The 20,892-nt window shown below is 52.7% G+C and overlaps 1 protein-coding gene across 6 annotated transcripts in view; it reads left to right on the top strand.

Annotated features, from left to right (window-relative positions):
• ACACB (acetyl-CoA carboxylase beta) overlaps nucleotides 1-20,892 on the top strand; it is a 92,897-nt gene that overhangs the window by 43,163 nt on the left and 28,842 nt on the right. For 4 of the 6 annotated variants that reach the window (XM_005869673.2, XM_005869674.2, XM_005869675.2 and 1 more), the window contains 23 exons: nucleotides 1,335-1,444; nucleotides 1,662-1,743; nucleotides 2,949-3,047; nucleotides 4,344-4,453; nucleotides 4,558-4,668; nucleotides 6,790-6,999; nucleotides 7,360-7,530; nucleotides 8,262-8,423; nucleotides 9,499-9,662; nucleotides 11,213-11,363; nucleotides 11,465-11,568; nucleotides 11,942-12,023; nucleotides 12,458-12,603; nucleotides 12,835-12,985; nucleotides 14,060-14,194; nucleotides 15,803-15,949; nucleotides 16,695-16,883; nucleotides 17,637-17,737; nucleotides 18,819-18,845; nucleotides 19,129-19,217; nucleotides 19,366-19,490; nucleotides 20,362-20,475; nucleotides 20,658-20,771. In XM_005869673.2, the coding sequence (XP_005869735.1) occupies nucleotides 1,335-1,444; nucleotides 1,662-1,743; nucleotides 2,949-3,047; nucleotides 4,344-4,453; nucleotides 4,558-4,668; nucleotides 6,790-6,999; nucleotides 7,360-7,530; nucleotides 8,262-8,423; nucleotides 9,499-9,662; nucleotides 11,213-11,363; nucleotides 11,465-11,568; nucleotides 11,942-12,023; nucleotides 12,458-12,603; nucleotides 12,835-12,985; nucleotides 14,060-14,194; nucleotides 15,803-15,949; nucleotides 16,695-16,883; nucleotides 17,637-17,737; nucleotides 18,819-18,845; nucleotides 19,129-19,217; nucleotides 19,366-19,490; nucleotides 20,362-20,475; nucleotides 20,658-20,771 (2,894 nt within the window). The remainder of the gene's footprint in view (nucleotides 1-1,334; nucleotides 1,445-1,661; nucleotides 1,744-2,948; nucleotides 3,048-4,343; nucleotides 4,454-4,557; nucleotides 4,669-6,789; nucleotides 7,000-7,359; nucleotides 7,531-8,261; nucleotides 8,424-9,498; nucleotides 9,663-11,212; nucleotides 11,364-11,464; nucleotides 11,569-11,941; nucleotides 12,024-12,457; nucleotides 12,604-12,834; nucleotides 12,986-14,059; nucleotides 14,195-15,802; nucleotides 15,950-16,694; nucleotides 16,884-17,636; nucleotides 17,738-18,818; nucleotides 18,846-19,128; nucleotides 19,218-19,365; nucleotides 19,491-20,361; nucleotides 20,476-20,657; nucleotides 20,772-20,892) is intronic. The other 2 variants (XM_005869676.2, XM_014542439.1) reach the window with 1 other exon arrangement.

The following is a 20,892-nucleotide window of genomic DNA, read 5'->3' as shown; positions in this document are numbered from 1 at the left end:
GAGTGAAGTCCCAGACCCTGTTGGCCTCAACCCCTGCTGGCCTCCTGGTGCCATCGCCTGCCTCTCGCCCACCCTCCCTGGGTCCCAGTCACTCTGGCCGCCTCAGTTCCTGGACTGGCCTTGCTGTTTCCTGTCGCAGAGCCCTGGGGTGTGCTGGACCCTTTTCTGAGTGTTTTTCCCTGAAGCCCACTGCACAGCAGGCCTCCGCCCCTCCCTGGCCGACCTTCCCTCCCGTCTCCGCTCCTCCCTGCGCATCGCAGAGCCCAGGCACTGCCGCAGTGGGTGGTGATCCTGTTTGTTGGCTTGTCTGTCTTCTCCCGCAGGAGAGAGAAACTCGGTGAGGAGGGGGCTTGTCTGACTCCTCACTTTATGATCTCCGGGACCTCTGGCTTAAAGAGCATGAATATGTTAAAACCAAAACACTGATTCACTGTCACAGGGATGAAACTTGAGGACGTGATGCTAAGTGAAATAAACCAGTCCCAGAAAGACCAACACCGTCTGATTCCACTTAGATGAGGTCCATACAGACAGAGGTCCAGATCTCAGAGACAGAAAGTGGGATGGTGGCTGCCAGGAGCAGGGGAGGAGAAGGGGGAGTTGTCTCATGGGCACAGAGTTTTAAGTTTGTGAACTGAAAAAGATCTGGAGCTCTGGTTCGCAACAATAAGAATAGACTTATCGCGACTGGACTGTACACTCCCAAAATGAGCAAGAAGGTCCATTTTATGTTTGTTTTTTTACCATGATTAGAAGCAAACATTATATCTTATATATTTTTTTAACCTTCACTGGAGGATATGCAAACATTGTATTCTTTCATGGCAAAACAATGTGAAGATAAGAGTTTAGGAGTTTGAAATAAAACCCTACCTCTAATCTCACTACTTGATAACTTGCTTCTTTCTTTTTATTGCTCCCTCCAGGCCTAGTCCCCACACACATATTGTATATATATTTTATTTATTTCAGAGTGGAAAGGAGAGGGAGAGAGAGAGAAACACTGATGATGAGAGAGAATCATCGATCGGCTGCCTGTTGCACAGCCCCCACTGGGGGGCGAGCCTGCAGTCCAGGCATGTGCACTGACCGGGAATTGAACCTGGTTCATAGGTCAATGCTCCGAGCCACACCGGCCGGGCTAAACACACATATTTTTACATAGATAAAGTCACGTTCAGTTTTCTTCTGATTATCAAACACGTCGGTCCAGTGTCGCCCTAGACTCGTCCTGGCTATGCTTTCATTGGCCGTATGTGGGGGTGTCTTGCAGATTTCCCACGGCCGACTTCAGTCTCTCTGCTCTTCTTCCTTTTCTCTCCCTTTAACTCCAGAGTACATCAAGATGGCAGACCAGTACGTCCCCGTCCCGGGGGGGCCCAACAACAACAACTACGCCAACGTGGAGCTGATCGTGGACATCGCCAAGAGGATCCCCGTGCAGGTAGGTTGGACGGCGCCCCAGTCTGCCCCTGGGTGATGCCCTGAGCCCTGGGCAGCTGGATTCCGCACTTGGGAGGGGCAGAGGAGCCGGGTCCTAGAGACTCTGAAATCCGGGGCTGATGTGACCCAGCAAAGAGCTCTTGGTGTGTGATGGGGGCGGGGAGAGGGGGGGCTGGTTGTGAAGGATGATCTCTGTTCTTGCCTCTCTGTGTTTGCAGGCGGTGTGGGCTGGCTGGGGCCATGCTTCCGAAAACCCCAAACTTCCGGAGCTCCTGTGCAAGGACGACATTGCTTTCTTAGGTAGAGTGTGTCTCCCTCCGACACGTGGGGATCGGGGTGTTGACGGGACTCATCTCCGGGTCCGATTCTCTTCACGTGCAGCCCTGTAAGGTGGGGGGTCAGTTCGGTATTTCCACCTCATCTATTCATGGTTAGGAGCAAGTCGGTCCAGGGGTGGGAGGGCACCTGGGTAGGTTGGCGCCCAGGGAAATGGAGCCGTTACCATGGTTTCCACAGTGGAACGATGCTGGGGCAAGCTGACCTCTGCTCGTGTTCCTGTTGGTACTGAGATACCAGCCGTGTTCAGATTTATCACTAGGTTTGGAGGTCACATTTTTTATAAGGCCATTTCGGGGGCTGTTCTCAGGCCTCTGGAATGCCTTAATCCCTTGGGACCAGAGCCCCTCATCTCTGCTTTTTATTAGGTAAAACGATGCTTATTATCTGTGGCTATATTTGTAAACTCCGTGTAATTATGCTGACATCCTCGCATGGGTTAGGGGAGTCGTTTTGCTTTCACTTACCTCTGGGGCCACCACACAGACTTATGTGTGGAGCAGCTCAGTGCACATCAGCACCTGCTATTCCAAAGCTCAGTCTGGTGACCCGTGCCCACCGATGTGTTTCCTGTCCTTGGTCTTTGGCTGTCACACAGGATTCTCCTTCTCCTTCAGTTTTAGCTTCTCTGGAGGTTGGTGGTCCAGCCCCCAAGCTGCCTATACAGCTCACAGGCCGAATCCGGCCCACGGCCTGCCTTTTGTAAATAGTTTTATTGAAACATGGCCCTGCTCATTCATTTATGGATTGCCGTGGCTGCTCTCACCCACACTGGCAAAGCTGCATATTTGTGGCAGAGACCAGCAGGCCCACAAAGCTGAGTATGTTCCCCATCTGGCTCATGATGGGAAAAGTCCGCTCACCCATGGTCTAGTTTTTGGGGTGCTAGCTGCCCCTCTTGGTCTCGTTATTTTGCCTCCCCCGCCCCAAAGTGAATTTTGTGTATGTCCCATAGCTTAGGTTACAACTCAGACCAGGCGCACGGTTCACGTGCGCTGAAAGTTGACTGATGACATAGCAGACTAGCAGGCTGTTTGCTCCCTTGACTTGACCTTAAACTCCTTGAGCGCTTGGACCTGAATATTGTTCTTTCACTGTACACAGCACTCAGCTGTGAGGGACTTGTGGCTGACTCGATTCTGCCTCCTCCCTTTTCCCCCATCCCTCAGGCCCTCCCAGTGAGGCCATGTGGGCCCTGGGAGATAAGATCGCCTCCACCATCGTGGCCCAGACGCTGCAGATTCCAACGCTGCCCTGGAGCGGAAGTGGTAAGGGACCCCAAGCTTCACACTCGGGGACTCCTCGGCCCAGTGCGGCTAATGTGAGCAGAGCGGGGTGATGGAGCGTGCTTTTTAACTCTCTCATTTAAATATTTAAAGTTATTGAGCACGTGGCACAGTTGCACTGTAGACAACTTAGAAAATAAATATGAGACATACAAAAAAGAAATGGAAATCATTTATAATCCTGTGACTCAGTGGGGAACATTGGCTGCATTTTAGGTATCTGTCTACCTTCCCAGCCTTCTTGCTAAGCACGTCCTTTAAAAAACCCAGAGATCTTATGTTTGCTAGTTTGGGACTTATTTTTTTCTCACTAATCTTTCTATGTCAATAAATATACTTTGCAACATTTAAAATGCCTGCCTAGGATTATATCATACGGATGCACCATGATTTACTTAACAGTCCTCTCTACATTTAGGTTGTTTCCAGTTTACTTTGTTCTAACTTAAAACTACTAACGGCAATGGAGGCTTGATCATCTCATGTTTAAATCTCTATGTACATTTTTATCATTTCCTTAGGATAAATTTTTTATTGGGGGGTTTCTAAGATATCTTTTTATATAAAAACAAATGGGAAAAAAGTCTCAGGAGTCTCCTATTCAATTTCATTTTTTCTTTTAAAGATTGGATTTTAAATTTGGGATGGGAAGTGTTTTTTTCTGATTGTTTATTTTTTTAAATCTTCACAGGGTATTGAAAAATAATGATTCACGTATTAATGACTTCATAGGGTAGAACTGGGATTATTTTTTTTTTAAGATTCAGGTTACTACAGCGTTCTTGAGTCAGTCTGAATTTCTGGTTCTTGTTGTTTTTTAATCCTCAACCGAGGATATTTTTCAGTTGATTTTTAGAGAGAGTGGAAGGGAGGGGGAGAGACAGAGAGAGAAACATCGATGTGAGAGAGACACATAGAATGGTTGCCTCCCACACGTGCCCCTACCAGGGCCAGAGATCCAACTTGCAACCCTGGTATATGACCTTGACCAAAACTGAACATGGGACCCTTCAGTCCGCAGGCCAATGCTCTGTCCACTGAGCCAAACCGGCCAGGGCTCAGTCTGAATTTCTGAAGCTTGATTTCCCACTCAGGGTTGAGTCGCTCCTTAAGAAAACGAAAAGCCATTCATTCATTAAGCTGAAGGACTGTGTCCGTATTCCGCTGGCCCGGAGGCCAGGTCTAGAGCAGCTCTGGCGAGTCAGGGCCTCGCGGTGTCTGTGTTGTGTGTGGCCCCTGCCGTCTGTGGACGATTCAGCTTCCTTTGCGACTCTCCAGGCCTGACGGTGGCGTGGGCAGAGGAAGGCCTGCAGGAGGGGAAGACAATCAGCGTCCCGGAAGACGTGTACAACCGCGGCTGTGTGAAGGACATAGACGAGGGCTTGGAGGTAAGCGCAGGGCCTGGGGGACCGGGTGCCAGGACGTCTGTCTGTCCTGCTGGCGGCGGCCACGTCTAACTTCTAAAGGGGTCTGTTTGTCCTCTGCCTCCCAGGCAGCAGAAAGAATTGGTTTCCCGTTGATGATCAAAGCTTCCGAAGGCGGCGGCGGGAAAGGCATCCGGAAGGCGGAGAGTGCCGAGGACTTCCCCATCCTGTTCCGACAGGTGAGCCGCGCTTGCGTTGTTTCTCGTCTTTGGGAATTGTCTCTCTCCATGTATTGGCCAGCAGATCCTTTCTTGTTCTTTTTAAACAGTTTAAGTCTATTTTTATTGATTTCAGAGAGGAAAGGAGAGGGAGAGAGAGAAACATCAGTGATGAGAGAGAATCATGGATCGGCTGCCTTCTATAGGTCCTGTTCCGACAGGTGAGCCGCGCTTGCGTTGTTTCTCGTCTTTGGGAATTGTCTCTCTCCATGTGTTGGCCAGCAGATCCTTTCTTGTTCTTTTTAAACAGTTTAAGTCTATTTTTATTGATTTCAGAGAGGAAAGGAGAGGGAGAGAGAGAAACATCAGTGATGAGAGAGAATCATGGATTGGCTGCCTCCTATAGGCCCCACTGGGGATCGAGCCCGCAACACGGGCATGTGCCCTGACCGGGAATTGAACCGAGACCTCCTGGTTCATAGGTTGATGCGCAACCCCTGAGCCACACCGGCCGGGCCAGATTCTTCCTTTTCGCATTATTGTGTCACAACTGTGAGGGCATTGGCAGCAGGGGAATATGGCTATGCTGTGTCATCTTTTGAAGCAGATGTGTGCACTTCACTCAGAAGTCCATGGTGTGTGTGCATCGTTGTACCATTTCTTTGGATGTTGAAGTCCATGAATCGGTGTGTCTGTAAATGGCTTCAGGAACAGGGTCAGAATATCTGTTTCTGACTATATTTGTCTATCAAGAGAGGGAATGTTGTGTAAATTGTAGCAGTCTTGGTATTTTTAATGTTTCTCGATGGTCCCTTTTTATTGCAGGAACTATACAGTTGAACCTGAACAACATGGGTTTCAACTGGGTGGGTCGAATTACACATGGATTTTTTTTCAGTAACTACATTAAAAAATTTTTTGGAGATTTTCAACAACTTGAAAGATCTCATAGACGAACTGCATAACCTAGAAATATTGAAAAATGAAGTAAAAGTATGTCACGAATGCATAAAATATATAACTACTAGTCTATTTTATCATGTACTACCATAATATATACACATACATGTTTAATTGACTACTTATGTTAGCAGTAAAGTCAATAGTAAGCTATTAGTAGTTAAATTGTTGGGGAATCAAAAATTTTAAGCAGATTTTCGACTGCGTGCTCATCACCCCTCATTTGTTCAAGGGTCAACTGTGATTGTATATTTACTTAATTATAGCTGATTTTCCACTATTAAAACATTTTTGACAATGTTTCAAAAATTATTCAGGGAATCTTTTTTTAAAAAAATTCTCACCTGAGGATATGTTTCTTATTGATTTTAGAGAGAGAAAAAGGGGGAGAGAGAGAGGGAGAAACATTGATGTGAGAGAGAAACACCCAATCGGTTGCCTCCCAAACGCGCCCTGAGCTGGAATTGAACCCAAAATCTTTTGGTGTACAGGACGATGCTCCAATCAACTGAGCCACCCGGCCAGGGCCAGTAACTCAAAAAAAATTATTTACATCAATTAGTTAATTTATATTTATGTAGAGAGAGAAGGAGGGAGAGAGAGAGAGAGAGAGAGAGAGAGAGAGAAACATTGATGTGAGAGTGAAACATTGGTCAGCTGCCTCCTGCACGACTCCCTCAGACCATATGCCCCCTCCAGGAACCGAACCGGCAACCCTTCCATGCATGGGATGACACCCAACCAACTGAGCCACCCTGTCCAGGGCATTTTTAAAATAATTAAAATATTTTCAATTACAGTTGATGTACAATATTATGTTAGTTTCAGGTTACAACATAGTCATTAGACATTTATATGATTTATGAAGTGATCACCCTGATAAGTGTAGTGCCCAGCGGATACCATGGCAGCACTAATTCTCAACCACGTTAACTCTCGACAGTACCTTAAACTCTTAACCAGTTTCTACCCAACTCTTAACGGCACATTATCTTTAGGGGATGGGGTTGTGGGGAAGTTTCACTGTCTACGTTATGTATTTTCACACCGTTGGATTTAAAGCACCAAGAATGTCATGTCTTGAGCACGTTACACGAGACTAGGGGACCATGGACAGCATTGCCACCGTCTCTTGCTCTCTGTGGAGAACTTCCTGTCCCAGCGGCTCTGCCTTCCCCACAGGTGCAGAGCGAGATCCCGGGCTCCCCCGTCTTCCTCATGAAGCTGGCCCAGCACGCCCGGCACCTGGAGGTGCAGATCCTCGCCGACCAGTATGGCAACGCCGTGTCCCTGTTCGGGCGAGACTGCTCCATCCAGCGGCGCCATCAGAAGATCATCGAGGAGGCGCCTGCCACCATCGCCACCCCAGTCGTGTTCGAGTTCATGGAGCAGGTGGGTCTGCGGAGCTGGGCGTGGGGGCAGCGCGGTGGGGCCATCCCAGCTCAGAGCCAGCGAGAGCTCCTGCACCCCAGTCGTGTTCGAGTTCATGGAGCAGGTGGGTCGGCGGAGCTGGGCGTGGGGGCAGCGCAGGGGGGGCCATCCCAGCTCAGAGCCAGCGAGAGCTCCCTGTGGTCCGAGGTGCTAACGTGGGCTGGTGCCCAGGAAGAAACTGGGGGCCCCTGGGGATGTGATTTCAGCCTGGCATGAGTCGATCGGAGTACGAGCCATGTGGTCCCCCAGGAACTGACACGTAGCAGGCCCTCAGTCTGCATTGGGTGGGGAACTAAGAAGCCAGTCTCTGTTGCTTTGCAGTGTGCCGTCCGCCTGGCCAAGACCGTGGGCTACGTGAGCGCGGGGACGGTCGAATACCTGTACAGCCAGGACGGCAGCTTCCACTTCCTGGAGCTGAACCCCCGGCTGCAGGTGGAACATCCCTGCACAGAAATGATCGCTGACGTCAACCTGCCGGCCGCCCAGTTGCAGGTGAGGAAACGGGCTCCGGGCCGGGGTCCTCTCCCGCCCAGGATGGGGTCCCTGTTCCACTCAGATCAGACCTGCCTGCCCCTCTGGACTGACTGTCTCTGGGGAGCAACTGTGTGGATGTGGGAGTAGCACTGAGAGCCACCAACGTAGAGAAGATTACGGGTTGTTGTTGGTCGCCTCTGTCTGCCATATGGTCCTTTGATAAGGCAAAAGTCATGGACCTTCTCCTGGAAAAATACATTTTATGCAATTTCAGGGCCTTCGTGGACCCATGATGCCCATTCGAAGATCCAGAGAAGTGTTTCTTAACCTTTTTTTGCATTATTGTCCCCCCTAAGGAGCCTTTTTAGACATGATCCCCCCTAACTTCCTCCCCGTGAAATCTTAATGTCATAGAACTACAGATGCATCTGTGCTTAATACATACAAATAGGAAGACTTTTTCCACCTCCGAGAGCAGATATTTGTCCCTGTGGGGACAATATCACCCCCATTGAGAACTTGTGACCAGAGGCAGGAAGGCCCGCATTCATTGAACGCAGTTTTTTAAAATTAATGTCTCCTTCCTTCGCTTCTCCCACCACCGTCTGGCATGTTGTGTGCATATCAGGTGCTCAGTACATCTGACATCGGTCGCTGCGCCTCTTCCTCCATGGCCCCCAGCTCCCTGCGTGGTGTTGGGGGCAGGGGTCTCGTGGGGCTGACAGCCGTGATGGCTTTCCTGATTTCAGATCGCCATGGGCGTGCCGCTGCACCGGCTGAAAGACATCCGCCTCCTGTACGGAGAGTCCCCGTGGGGGGTGACGCCCATCGCCTTCGAAACCCCTCCCAACCCGCCCCTCGCCCGCGGCCACGTCATTGCAGCCAGAATCACCAGCGAAAACCCTGATGAGGCAAGTTGTGGGGGTCCCACGCCTCCGCCATCTCCACTCTCCCAGGGTGGGGGGGACCCCCAGCATCAGCCTCAGACGAGACCCCCAGGCTTCTCGGTTCACAGATGAGGAAACTGAGGTGCAGGAGGGGACAGTCACGGTTCAGTGACGCGGAGTGTGTGCCAGGCAGATCCCCTTCATGGGTCTCATGGCTCATGTTCCGCCGCTGGGTGTTGCTACCCCAAATTACAGATCAAGAGGTCGGGGTAACTTGCCCGGCACCTGGAACTCTGTCTCGCCTCCGGGCACTTCTGCCAAAACAAGTGTCTCCATCACTCACTTCAAGAGTCTTAATCCCAGAGACTCTTGATTCACCCCCCCACCCCACCCCAAATTACACTCAGAGGGGCCAGGCCATCCCCCAAGGGAATTAGTGTGCCAGCATCAGCAAGGCTAACACTGGATTTCCTTATCTGCTGGAATTGTCATGACCCAGAATTGGAAACCCAGTCCTCTTTCACTTAAGCCTTTACTGTCAACAATGCCGAGAGCATAAAATCAGAATGTACCTTCGCTCGGCTCCATCCATGGTCACTGTTTTCCCACTTTATGTCTGGTAGTGGTTGTTTTTAATATATTTTAAAATATTTTTATTGATTTCAGAGAGGTAGGGAGGAGGAGAGAGAGATGGAAACATCAGTGATGACAGAGAATCATTGATCGGCTGCCTCCTGCACGCCCCGCACTGGAGATGGAGCCCGCAACTCCGGCATGTGCCCTGATTGGGAATCGAACCGTGACCTCCTGGTTCATAGGTCGACACTCAATCACTGAGCCACACTGGCTGGGCTGTTGTTATTTTTTAAACTGTTTATGTAAAGTAAACATTACATGCATCGACGTGCTCACATGGTACACCCCCAGGTCGATAGGCAGACCCACAGCCCTGAGGAGAGGTATCAACGTGTCCTGGATTGTGCTAAGTTTTGGGTTGTGGCAGGGCTTCTTAGGTTTTTCTAGGATTTAATTCTGATGAAAATAGGTCTGGAGTAGTGATTTCTTCCGTGTTGCTTTTTCTCTTTCGTCTGGGCTGCAGGGGTTCAAGCCGAGCTCCGGGACAGTCCAGGAGCTGAATTTCCGAAGCAGCAGGAACGTGTGGGGCTATTTCAGCGTGGCGGCCACCGGGGGCTTGCATGAGTTTGCCGACTCCCAGTTCGGGCACTGCTTCTCCTGGGGAGAGAACCGGGAAGAGGCCATCTCGTCAGTATCTCCCTCCCTCCCTCCCTCCTCTAGAGAGGGGAGAGGGACTGGAATGGGGTGAACAATTGATCATTCCCACACGAGGAAGCTCCATAAAAACCTCAGTAGCATGGAGTTTGGAGAGTGTTCACACTGGGGAACTCACCCATCCTTCCTTCCTTCCTTCCTTCCTTCCTTCTCTCCTCCTTCCATTCCTTTCTTCCTTTAAGAAACTCAGAGTTAGCCTGTGGCTTCAGGTGCAGTAGCAAGTTAGGAGATCAAGGGACCCCTATTAATGCCCTGTGCCGAAGTCCAAGGACAAAGTCCGCCCTCTTGCCTGGATTTGAGATCCTTGAAGTAAGATGACCTCTCCAAGGTCATGGCTCTTGAGCTAATTGCAGGTTGAACTTGAAGGAGATCCAAAGAATGTTCTAGGTGATTCCAAAAGTTTAAAAGGTGCTGAGTACTCTAGCTCTTTTAAAAAAGGTGTGTGTGTCTTGGGGGGGTGGGGCGGGGAGACGCTTTTAAATTTCAATCCCACAAGTAGGTCCCGGAGAAACCCGCATTCACAAAGAGGCCCCCAAATTCTGAGACACATCTTATCTTTTTTTCTGCCTTGACCTGGGGGCAAAAAGGTCAAAACCAGTTCACATTGTAATTCAATATTCTTGTGTCTGTGGGTAAGTGTCTGTCAGAGTGAAAAATCCAAAAGCCGTTGCGGACATTTTCTTTAAAAAACATTAAAATCCATCTGGCCCGGGCACTTAGCCTTGAATTAAATTGAATTTGGTGGTTTTGATGAGGGAGCAGGCTTTCTTTGCCAGCTTTGAATAATTCGTTTTTTTTTAAAAATACTTTTATTGATTTCAGAGAGGATGGAAGAGGGAGAAAGATAGAAACATCAATGATGAGAGAGACTCATTGATCAGATGCCTCCTACACACCTCCTACTGGGGATCAAGTCCACACCCGGGCATGTGCCCTGACCGGGAATCAAATGGTGACTCTGGTTCATAGGTCAACATTCAACCCTTGAGCCACACAGGCCAAGCAGAATAATTAGTTTTCATCATGCTCAGCAAAAAAATTGAGACCCTTGAAGGTGAGAGAGGATTCAGCATATAAGAATTAATAGGGGAGGGAAGGAGGCCACCGTCCCAGCCCACTTCAGGTGCAATGGCCTGTGGCTTTTCTCATGCTCTGGGACCTGGGATTTGAATGGGTCCAGTGGGAGTGAGGCAGAGTGACTGGCTGTGGTTCATTAGAATTGGAATCACGGTAATGAATCATGTTCATAGCAGTGGACAGCTGCTGAGCAGTGACTGAGTGTTTCACGTGGATGGTCTCACTTTAACCCGCAAGCACCTGTGTGACGTCAGGGTTATTTCCCCATTTTCCAGATGAGGAAACTGAGCCCCAGATCACTTGAGCAGTCAGTGCTGGAGCCAAGATTGACCCAGGATATCCGACTCGGGACCCTCTTGACTTCCGTGTTGTTCTGGCTCTTTGGGAACCACGGGGGAACCCCGTAGGCTAATCGGGAAACCAATCCGCGTGCCTTTCCCCTCAAGGAACATGGTGGTGGCTTTGAAGGAACTGTCCATCCGGGGCGACTTCAGGACCACCGTGGAGTACCTCATCAACCTCCTGGAGACCGAGAGCTTCCAGAACAACGACATCGACACTGGGTGGCTGGATCACCTCATCGCCGAGAAAGTGCAGGTGAGGAGCTGCACACGTCTCCCCTTGGGTCACAGAGAACCCTCCCCCAGCTCCCTGGGGGCTTGGTTACCGTGGATACTGAACTGCGGGGTCTTTTCCAGGCCGAGAAGCCGGATATCATGCTCGGGGTGGTGTGTGGCGCCTTGAACGTGGCCGACGCGATGTTCAGAACCTGCATGACGGATTTCCTGCACTCGCTGGAGAGGTGGGGCGCGCGGGTCACTTTCCCCTTTTGGGGTTTGCATTAGTGGCAAGTGAGGCAGAACATGCGTTATTTGGGTGCAAAGCAGTCGCAGGAGATGTGTGAACCCCTCCCGCACGCTCGCCTCTGAAAGTCCTCACAGAAACGCGGGCTGCCCTGGAAGAGGGAGGGTCGGCATCCTCAAGGCCGAGGTCAAGTACAGACAGACGGCCACCTGCTTATTCGTGCTGACCTGGGACGGTTCTTGTTTTCTCGCCTTTTACTGAGACGTAGCTTTTTCCGGGACAGCCAGGCGCGTCGGGCTGCAGTCCTGGGACCTGGCCGCAGAGTTCTTGGTCGAAACCAAGGCTGACCGCCGATCTGTCTTCTCTTTCAGGGGCCAGGTCCTCCCTGCGGATTTTCTGCTGAACACTGTGGATGTGGAATTAATTTACGGAGGCGTTAAGTACATTCTCAAGGTAACGGTCCGTGTTTCTCGAATGTCTCCAGCACTCTAGAGTCCCAAATCCCTGGGCAGAGCCACGCTTGGGAGGCAGAGCCCTGGACCCCGTCTCCCCGCTGCCCAGGCGGCCCTGCGGGGGCCTGATGCTTGGAGGCAGGAAGCGAAGGAGGGTTCACAGTTGGTGAGAGACGGCCGGTGGGACCATGCCCTCGGCCAGCGACCATCAGCCCACCCACAGGCAGGGGCGGTGCACTTTCTCTAGGCTCCGTGCCGGTCAGCTTCTCCCTCCGGGCGATCGGGGCCTGGGACTAGACAGGCGAGGCGTCCACCTGGCTCTCCCACAGTGGACACAGCTCTAGCTCCTGGTCAGGGTGGGGCAGCTGCTGTTCTGGGGGCACAGGGACAAGCAGACATCCTGATGCAAGTGGGGACGTTGCACCTGTCCCGCAGGTGGCCCGGCAGTCGCTGACCATGTTCGTCCTCATCATGAACGGTGGTCACATCGAGATCGACGCCCACCGGCTGAACGACGGCGGGCTCCTGCTGTCCTACGACGGGAACAGCTACACGACCTACATGAAGGAGGAGGTGGACAGGTGTGTGGGCGGGGCCCCGAAAGGGCTGGGCGGGCTCTCAGCCAGAAAAGGGTTCCACCCTTTGCTCCCCAACTGGCTCCTAATCTATTTGGTGACCGTCAAATGCCACCGTTTGGGAAAGGGGAGCCCCCCGAACTGCACACAGGGTGAGGGACCCTCAGGGCTGCCTCAGGGAGAGAGGCTGCAGCGGGCCTGACGTGGGCGCCGGGGCGATGCTCCCCCCTCCCCCAGCTACCGGATCACCATCGGCAACAAGACGTGCGTGTTCGAGAAGGAGAACGACCCCACGGTCCTGAGGTCGCCCTCGGCCGGGAAGCTGACGCAGTACACGGTGGAGGACGGGGGCCACGTGGAGGCTGGGGACAGCTACGCCGAGATGGAGGTGAGTACAGGGCAGGGCCCGGGGGTCAGTGCGGCCTCCCCTGTGCCCCGTCCCCGTTCCCCGAGGGAGGGCCATTGCTTCTGCAAATGGGCCTCACCTCTTAACCTGGGCCACCGGCTTCGAATTCCTAAGAGCCATTGTGCAGGGTTCAGCCCAGATTCCCTGCAGTATTTAGAGCAGAAATGCACACCTCCCTGGAAATGAGTAAGAACTGATTCATGATAGCGATGGTGGCCATTACAAAGTCTTCAGCCAACACCAGCAGAGCACTTACCACGGGACAGGCACCATTCTGAGCATCTTACCTCTTTAATTACCCCTTTAATCTTCCCAGCCATCGCAGGAGACGGGCACTACTTTGACCCCCATTTTACACATGAAGAAACGGCGCCCACGCGGCTAAGAAACTCACTTGAGGTCACGCATAGCCAGGATTCAAACTCAGCCTCCATTTCCACTGCCAAGGAAAATAATATCCTGACAATGGCAATGGCAATACAGGGACCGTGGGCCAGACTATTCATCTTGCTGAATCCTTATCAGAGTCCTCATTTCACAAGAGGGGGGGCTCAGAGAGGGAAAGGCACGTGCTGGAGGTCGCAGGATGCGTGGGTGCCAGGGCTGCAGCCCAGGCCTGGCGGACTTGGGTGCCCGCACTGTGTGTACTGGGAGCACATGCTTCATTTCACAGTGTTCCCCAGAGGGTTTCTTGCTGCCTTGAGAAAAGGAGCAGGAACGTGTATGTTAATCACCCTACATACTACGATTTAATGATAGTTCTAAGAGAGAGTGTGCTTCCAAAGTAAAGATCAGTTTTCATGTCTGTAAAATGGGCACACAAACATACCTCCCTTGCCGGCTTTGCAGATGGAGATGATCTGTGAAGAGCACCGTGACTGGCTTCCGGTGACCGCTGCTTCCCTCTATCCTTCCAGCTTGAACCCTGCCAGGGCGTCATTCTGTTTAAGTGCCGCGGGCCCTCCTCCAGAGTTACTAGTTCTGAAGGACTCTGGGCGTCACACACACGGGCCAGCCCTGGTGGGCTCCATCTCGGGTCTTCTTTCTGCAAAACAGGTGATGAAGATGATCATGACCCTGAACGTGCAGGAAAGTGGCCGGGTGAAGTACATCAAGCGCCCGGGGGCCGTGCTGGAAGCGGGCTGCGTGGTGGCCAGGCTGGAGCTCGATGACCCTTCCAAAGTGCACCCGGTACGTAGCGCCCGGCACAGCCACCCAGCAGGCTCACGTGGGCTCAGGTGCGCTCACGGCCTCCACCTGCCTGGTCAGTGAGCCGAGCAGACTCGAGGCTCCCGGCTCGTCTCCTGCCTCCCGTGTCCCCCCGGAGCCAGCGTGATAGGAGCGCACGTGCCCTCCTTTGCTCAAACCCCTCTCAGCAGCCTCGGTCTCACTCAGAAGAAAACCCCAGTTCTTCTGTGGACCTACCAGACCCCACATCAGCTGTCCCCACCTTCTTCGGCTTTATTCTCTCTCGTGTTCCCCCTGCTTAAATAGACCAGACCCCCACCTGGGACCTGCACCCTCATCTGGGAGGACCTCCCCCAGATGCTTTCAGGGCTCTCCCTCCTCCCTCTCGCGAGCTGTCACTCAGACGTGCTCCGGGCACAGTGGGTACCCGGAAAAAACAGGTCTTGCTTAGAGGGACATAAACAGTTCTTGGGCCTCCCGGGCACAGTGGGTACCCGGAAAAAACAGGTCTTGCTGACTGTTTACACCCTTCTAAGTAAGCCATGTGCATCATTCATCCGAGTATTGCTCCTTCCTCTACGGTTATTAGTACATATGCCCAGGAAAATAGCTACCTTCCTCTACGGTTATTAGTACATATGCCCAGGAAAACAGCTAGAAATGTTTTGTTATTGTTAATCCTCACCCGAGGATATTTTTTTTCATTGATTTTTTTTTTTTTTAGAGAGAGTGGAATGGAAGAGGGAGGGATGGGGAGAGAGAGAGAGGGAGAGAAAAACATCAATGTGAGAGAGATACATCCATTGGTTGCCTCCCCCCTGCACCCTGACTGGGGCTAAGGATCGAACCTGCAACCCAGGTACATGCCCTTGACCGGGAATTGAACCCATGATCCTTCGGTGTGCAGGGCGACGCTCTAACCATTGGGAAACACTGGCCAGGGCCAGAAAAGTATATTTTTAAAAATCAGATAGTTTCTGTCCCCCAGACTATTCCATTAGTTTTGTTTTCCTTCCCATTCTTTTTGTTATTTTTTCTTGAGGCTTCCCAAAGCTAGAAACAGTCTGAGCCTTTTTAGATCAGTGGGAAGGTCTGTGTGCCTGCAGTGTGACTCCTTGCAGCAAACATTTCCTGGGCCAGGTGCGCGAGCAGGGCCCGGCCACCAGACCCTGCAGACTCACACTCGCCTATGAGATGAGCCCTTGTGATTCAGCTCGGCAGCTCCAGTCAGGGAGACTGCCCTTGGCCCTGGCTGTGGGAGGTCCGACGGGGAAGCCAACATCAGACTGTGGAGAAGGACGAGAGGAAGTGTTGGGGGACGGGGGGCAGAAGCTGAGGGTTCCGGGCCAGCAAAACGGATGTCCCAAACCTCCTGGTCCAGGGCCTCACACATAGTAGGCGTTCTGTGGGTCCTTCTAGAATGAATCCATAGACAAACGGGCACATTAGGTCCATCTTGCCAGTTTCACTTTCCAGTATGTTGTTCTGGGCTCCATCCTGAGAACACTGTCCGTGTGGCTTGCGTATTGGCAGGTCTGCCTCGGCCCCCGGCTTGTCTTGGTCGGGAGGCCACGGTGTCCTTGACCTCGGGTTCTCGTTGTGTCTCATCAGGCCAAGCCGTTCACAGGGGAGCTCCCCACCCAGCAGACCCTGCCCATCATGGGGGAGAAACTGAACCAGGTCTTCCACACCGTCCTGGAGAACCTCACCAACGTCATGAGCGGCTACTGTCTGCCGGAGCCCATCTTTAGCATAAAGGCAGGTCTCGTGTGCAGGGCGGTGTGTCTCCCACACACGTGTAGGTCCGTGTGATGAGCTAGAAGGGTTGGCTCCCTGAGGTTAGAGGGCTCTATTGATGCCCGTTCAGCCCTCGGTTTGATTGTACACGTCAGGATACTTCTGTCTGATTGTACAAACTGTCGTAAAAGTGACAGTTGGTGTTTCAGGGTTTAGTTCAGCTCCACACTGAGAATGTTCAGGTAATCAGTTAAGAAAGGAGTCAATGTGGGTCACTCTTTTATTTTTTAAAAGTATTTTTATTAATTTTTAGAGAGAGAGGAGGAGAGAGGGATAGAGAGATAGAAACATCAATGAGACAGAAACATCATCAATTGGCTGCCTCCTGCACGCCCCACGTTGGGGATGGAGCCTTCAACCCAGGCATGTGCCCTGACCAGGAATCGAACCGTGACCTCCTGGTTCATAGGTCGACGCTCAACCTCTGAGCCACACCGGCCGGCACATGGCCTTGTGTTTTATCCTCAAACCGTGCTGGCTGTGTGGGTGCCTGCAGGGGACGTGGGACCTTCCTAGTGGGAGAACTGGGTGCCCCCTTGTGGTCAGGGGACCCTTCCACTCCGGACTGTCCCAGAGTCTGCCGGGTCCAGGTCTTCGCCACTCGAGTGCCTGGGCCTGGAGGGGTTGAGTGTGTTGGGTGCCTCGTGGTGGGTGGCGGTGCCCACCCCCCGCGGGACCTCCGGCCGATGCTGTGGTCCCGCTGCAGCTGAAGGAGTGGGTGCAGAAGCTCATGATGACCCTGCGACACCCGTCGCTGCCGCTGCTGGAGCTGCAGGATATCATGACCAACGTGTCAGGCCGCATCCCCGCCCCCGTGGAGAAGTCGGTCCGCAGGGTGATGGCCCAGTACGCCAGCAACATCACCTCCGTGCTCTGCCAGTTCCCCAGCCAGCAGGTGTGTGCCCCCCACCCCGCCCCACTGGGTGCCCGCTCCAGGCCGGGTGGCTCCTCGGGAACTCAGCTCACAGTCGGGCTGGACTTCTGCCCTCTGATTGAGTCGGGCGTCGTGAAACCCACGCACGGCCCGAGATGTTGGGGGCTGAGCCTTCCCTGTTGAATCCCAGCATTCCCCACCAGGCAGCAGATGCTTAGAGGGACATAAACAGTTCTTGGGCCTCACCCCAGAAAACTCGGATGCTGAAAAGGAGTAGGCATTTGGTACAGAGTGAGCATTTTCAAAGAGATGCTGCCTGAAGTGATAGAGGAAGTTGTGAGTTTTTCTTGCTAGTTTGTAGCTTAGATTCTCCTCCCTGTAAGGTGATAATCTTGCAGCTATGAGTATATGTAATATTTGTTAAAAATGGAGAGGGAGCGAGAGATAGAAACATCAATGATGAGAGAGAATCATCGATCGGCTGCCTCCTGCATGCCCCCCACTGTGGATAGAGCTGCAACCTGGGCATGTGCCCCGAAAGGGAATCGAACCGTGATTTCCTCGCCACTGAGCCACACCGATGGGCCATGCTGGGCTCTTGAATTCCTCAAGCAACACACTGAGCAGGACAGGCAGAGCTGTTTCTGGGTGGCCAGAGGGCTTTGGGGCTGGAATTTTCTTTTTCCAAATGAGCCTCAGACGGGTCTTCCAGGGGAGCCTGGCGACCAGATTGTATGGTTGTGAGTGGCCAGACCTGTCCTCTTTCCCGTCCAGATAGCCAACATCCTGGACTGCCACGCGGCCACCCTGCAGCGGAAGGCCGACCGGGAAGTCTTCTTCATGAACACACAGAGCATCGTGCAGTTGGTCCAGAGGTGAGTCCTGGGCCCTGTGTGGGGTGCACTTGTCACTCTGAATCATCCCCTGTGTTACACCAGGGTAGTGCTGTGGGATTCTCTGAGGGGCAGGCTCGACCTGGCGGATAGCACATGGGGTTGGGAAACCCCGATGACAGTCCTGGCATAGCCATTCCTAACAGCAGAACCCCAGGCAAGGCACCTGACCTCTGTGGATCTCAGTTTGCCAGTTTATAAAATGGGAATAAAAGCACCTCAGGCACAATAAGTCATTCTAAGTGGATTCATTTTTTAAATTAATTATTTTTATCCTTACCCAAGGATATGTTTGTTTTTTTTAAATATATTTTATTGATTTTCTACAGAGAGGAAGGGTGAGGGACAGAGAGCTAGAAACATTGATGAGAGAGAAACATCGATCAGCTGCCTCCTGCATACCCCCTATTGGGGATGTGCCCGCAACCAAGGTACATGCCCTTGACCGGAATCGAACCTGGGACCCTTGAGTCCTCAGGCTGACGCTCTATCCACTGAGCCAAACCGGTTAGGGCGGATATGTTTTCATTAATTTTTTTTTGAGAGATAGGAAGGGGGAGGGGGGAGAGAGAAAAACATAGATGTGAGATAGAAACATCGATTGGTTGTCTCCCATATGTGCCCCAACTGGGGGATTGAACCCGAAACCTGAATATTAGCCGTGACTGGGAATCGAACCAGCGACCTTTCATAGCACGGGACGATGCTCAACCAGCTGAGCCACCCAGCCAGGGCCATGCCTTGTATTTTTAAAATCGCATTTGAATAAACAGGCGTTATAGGTTCTTCCTCTCTTTCGTTGTTATTGGGTGATGCTGGGGTTAAGCTGGTTTCGGCGTCTCTAAAACTCAGAGTCACACCTCCCGAGAAACCCCATTCCCTGTGTTCAAGATGACCAAGAAGAAATGTTCTAGGGAACGTCCAGGTTAAAATTTGGTTTTAAAGGGAAGTGAAATTGACACAGACCATTTGGTAAATGCCTTTCAAGTCTTGCTTTTTTCCAAACTGTCTTTACACAGTGGATGGTTAATTGAAAATTTTTCTTTTCAACCATGCATGCAAGGCTGACCCCTTTCAGCATCCCAACTCTGTAAGTGTGTTTCCTTCTCTCTGGGGATGGGGCAGGCGCCATCCGAAGGCTCGGGCGTGGCCTCGGGCGTGGTGTGTGACCTTGGGCAAGGCTCTGCTCTCTGCCCTACAGCTCATGCAAATGAACCAACTTGGCATCCCTCCCAGGCCGAAGGGTCAGAGGGCTGCATCCCCCACAGACTTGACTCGTTTGCCTTATTTTGAAATCCTAAAAGCCCTGCCTGGGGATAGTCAGGCTCCAAGAGGTGGAGTGGACCACTCAGGCGCCTTCCCTTCCTCCCCAGATACCGCAGCGGGACCCGCGGCTACATGAAGGCGGTGGTGTTGGATCTCCTGAAGAGATACTTACAAGTCGAGCACCACTTCCAACAAGGCAAGAGTCGCCCTGGCCCTGGTGACGCGCCCCGCTTACAAGTCGAGCACCACTTCCAACAAGGCAAGAGTCACCCTGGCCTTGGTGACGCGCCCCGGGGCGGGCGGGCGGGGCCGGACCTTACCCCGTGGCCTCTGTCTCCCTGCAGCCCACTACGACAAGTGCGTGATCAACCTGCGGGAGCAGCTGAAGCCGGACATGGCCCAGGTGCTGCACTGCATCTTCTCCCACGCGCAGGTGGCCAAGAAGAACCAGCTGGTGATCATGCTGATTGTAAGCGGGGCAGGGCGCCCCACCTGGGGCAGGGGCAGCTGGGTCTGCGGGAGTTTTCCGGGAAGGGCCAGAGAGGAAATATTTTAGATTTTGCAGGTCATATGGTCTCAGGCCAGACCGCTCAAAGCTGCCTCTGTACCCTGTAAGCGAATGTGCGTGGCTGTGTCCCGATAAACGTTGTCAGCCCCTGGGGGGGCTCATAACCAACACCTGCTGTGTGCCAGGCACTCCTGGCATGATGGGGGTGAGGCATATTGCTTCTCTGACTTCAGTTTCCTCATCTATAACATGGGGATCATGATGGCAGCTCCTCAAAGGGTTGGGAGAATTTGGGGAGATGAATGTCAAGGGCCTAGCTCAGTGGTCGGCAAACTCATTAGTCAACAGAGCCAAATATCAACAGTACAACGATTGAAATTTCTTTTGAGAGCCAAATTTTTTAAACTTAAACTATATAGGTAGGTACATTGTTAGTAACTTAATTAGGGTACTCCTAAGGCTTAGGAAGAGCCACACTCAAGGGGCCAAAGAGCCGCATGTGGCTCGCGAGCCGCAGTTTGCCGACCACGGGCCTAGCTGCTTGCCTGGCCGTAGGAAGCACCCCATCACTGTTGGCCTTTGGTAGTGATGCAGGCACAGACTCAGATGTATTTTTTTCTTACCGGGGGATTAGGGTGTGTTTGGGTGGATGAATGAATGGATAGGGTGATGGTGGAAAGGGGAGGGGATGTGCCTCCAGCTGTGCCAGGTGTCTGCAGAGGCCGGGCAGCTGTCTGGTTTGCCGGGGCAGCCACACCCTGGCTGAGGATGGTGCCGGCATGTTTCCTTCTGCCGGACAAAAGCCGCTTCGATTCTGTTTCCTCCCCGAAAGGATGAACTCTGTGGCCCAGACCCTTCCCTGTCGGAGGAGCTGACCGCCATCCTCAGTGAGCTCACGCAGCTGAGCAAGACCGAGCACTGCAAAGTGGCCCTCAGAGCCAGACAGGTAGGGCTGTGGGATGCGGTCCCCACTGTGCGCGGGGGGCGCGGGGCGCCGTCCTCCCGCCATGCTCCGTCCCCACCGTGCACAGCCCCTTGCTGCCGCCCACGTCCAGCCCAATGGGCCCGGCCCCTGGCTTCTCCCCTGTGAGGGTGGCTCACCCCGGCCCCTCCCTCCCCTCCCCACAGGTCCTGATCGCCTCCCACCTCCCCTCCTACGAGCTGAGGCACAACCAGGTGGAGTCCATTTTCCTGTCGGCCATCGACAGGTACGGCCACCAGTTCTGCCCGGAAAACCTCAAGGTGAGGCTGTCTCCATCTCTCCGCCTTCCACAGGGCAAGGCTGTGGCCCAGGTGGGGCCTGGGGGGAGGCGGGCTCCCTGGCCCTCGGTGCAAGGCACAGTCACAGATGCCAGCGGCTTAG

This window comes from Myotis brandtii, unplaced genomic scaffold, assembly GCF_000412655.1.
Source record: "Myotis brandtii unplaced genomic scaffold, ASM41265v1 scaffold303, whole genome shotgun sequence".
NCBI lineage: Eukaryota > Metazoa > Chordata > Mammalia > Chiroptera > Vespertilionidae > Myotis > Myotis brandtii.
Note: the sequence above shows the minus strand (reverse complement) of the source record. Positions and strands in the feature narration are given on the sequence as shown.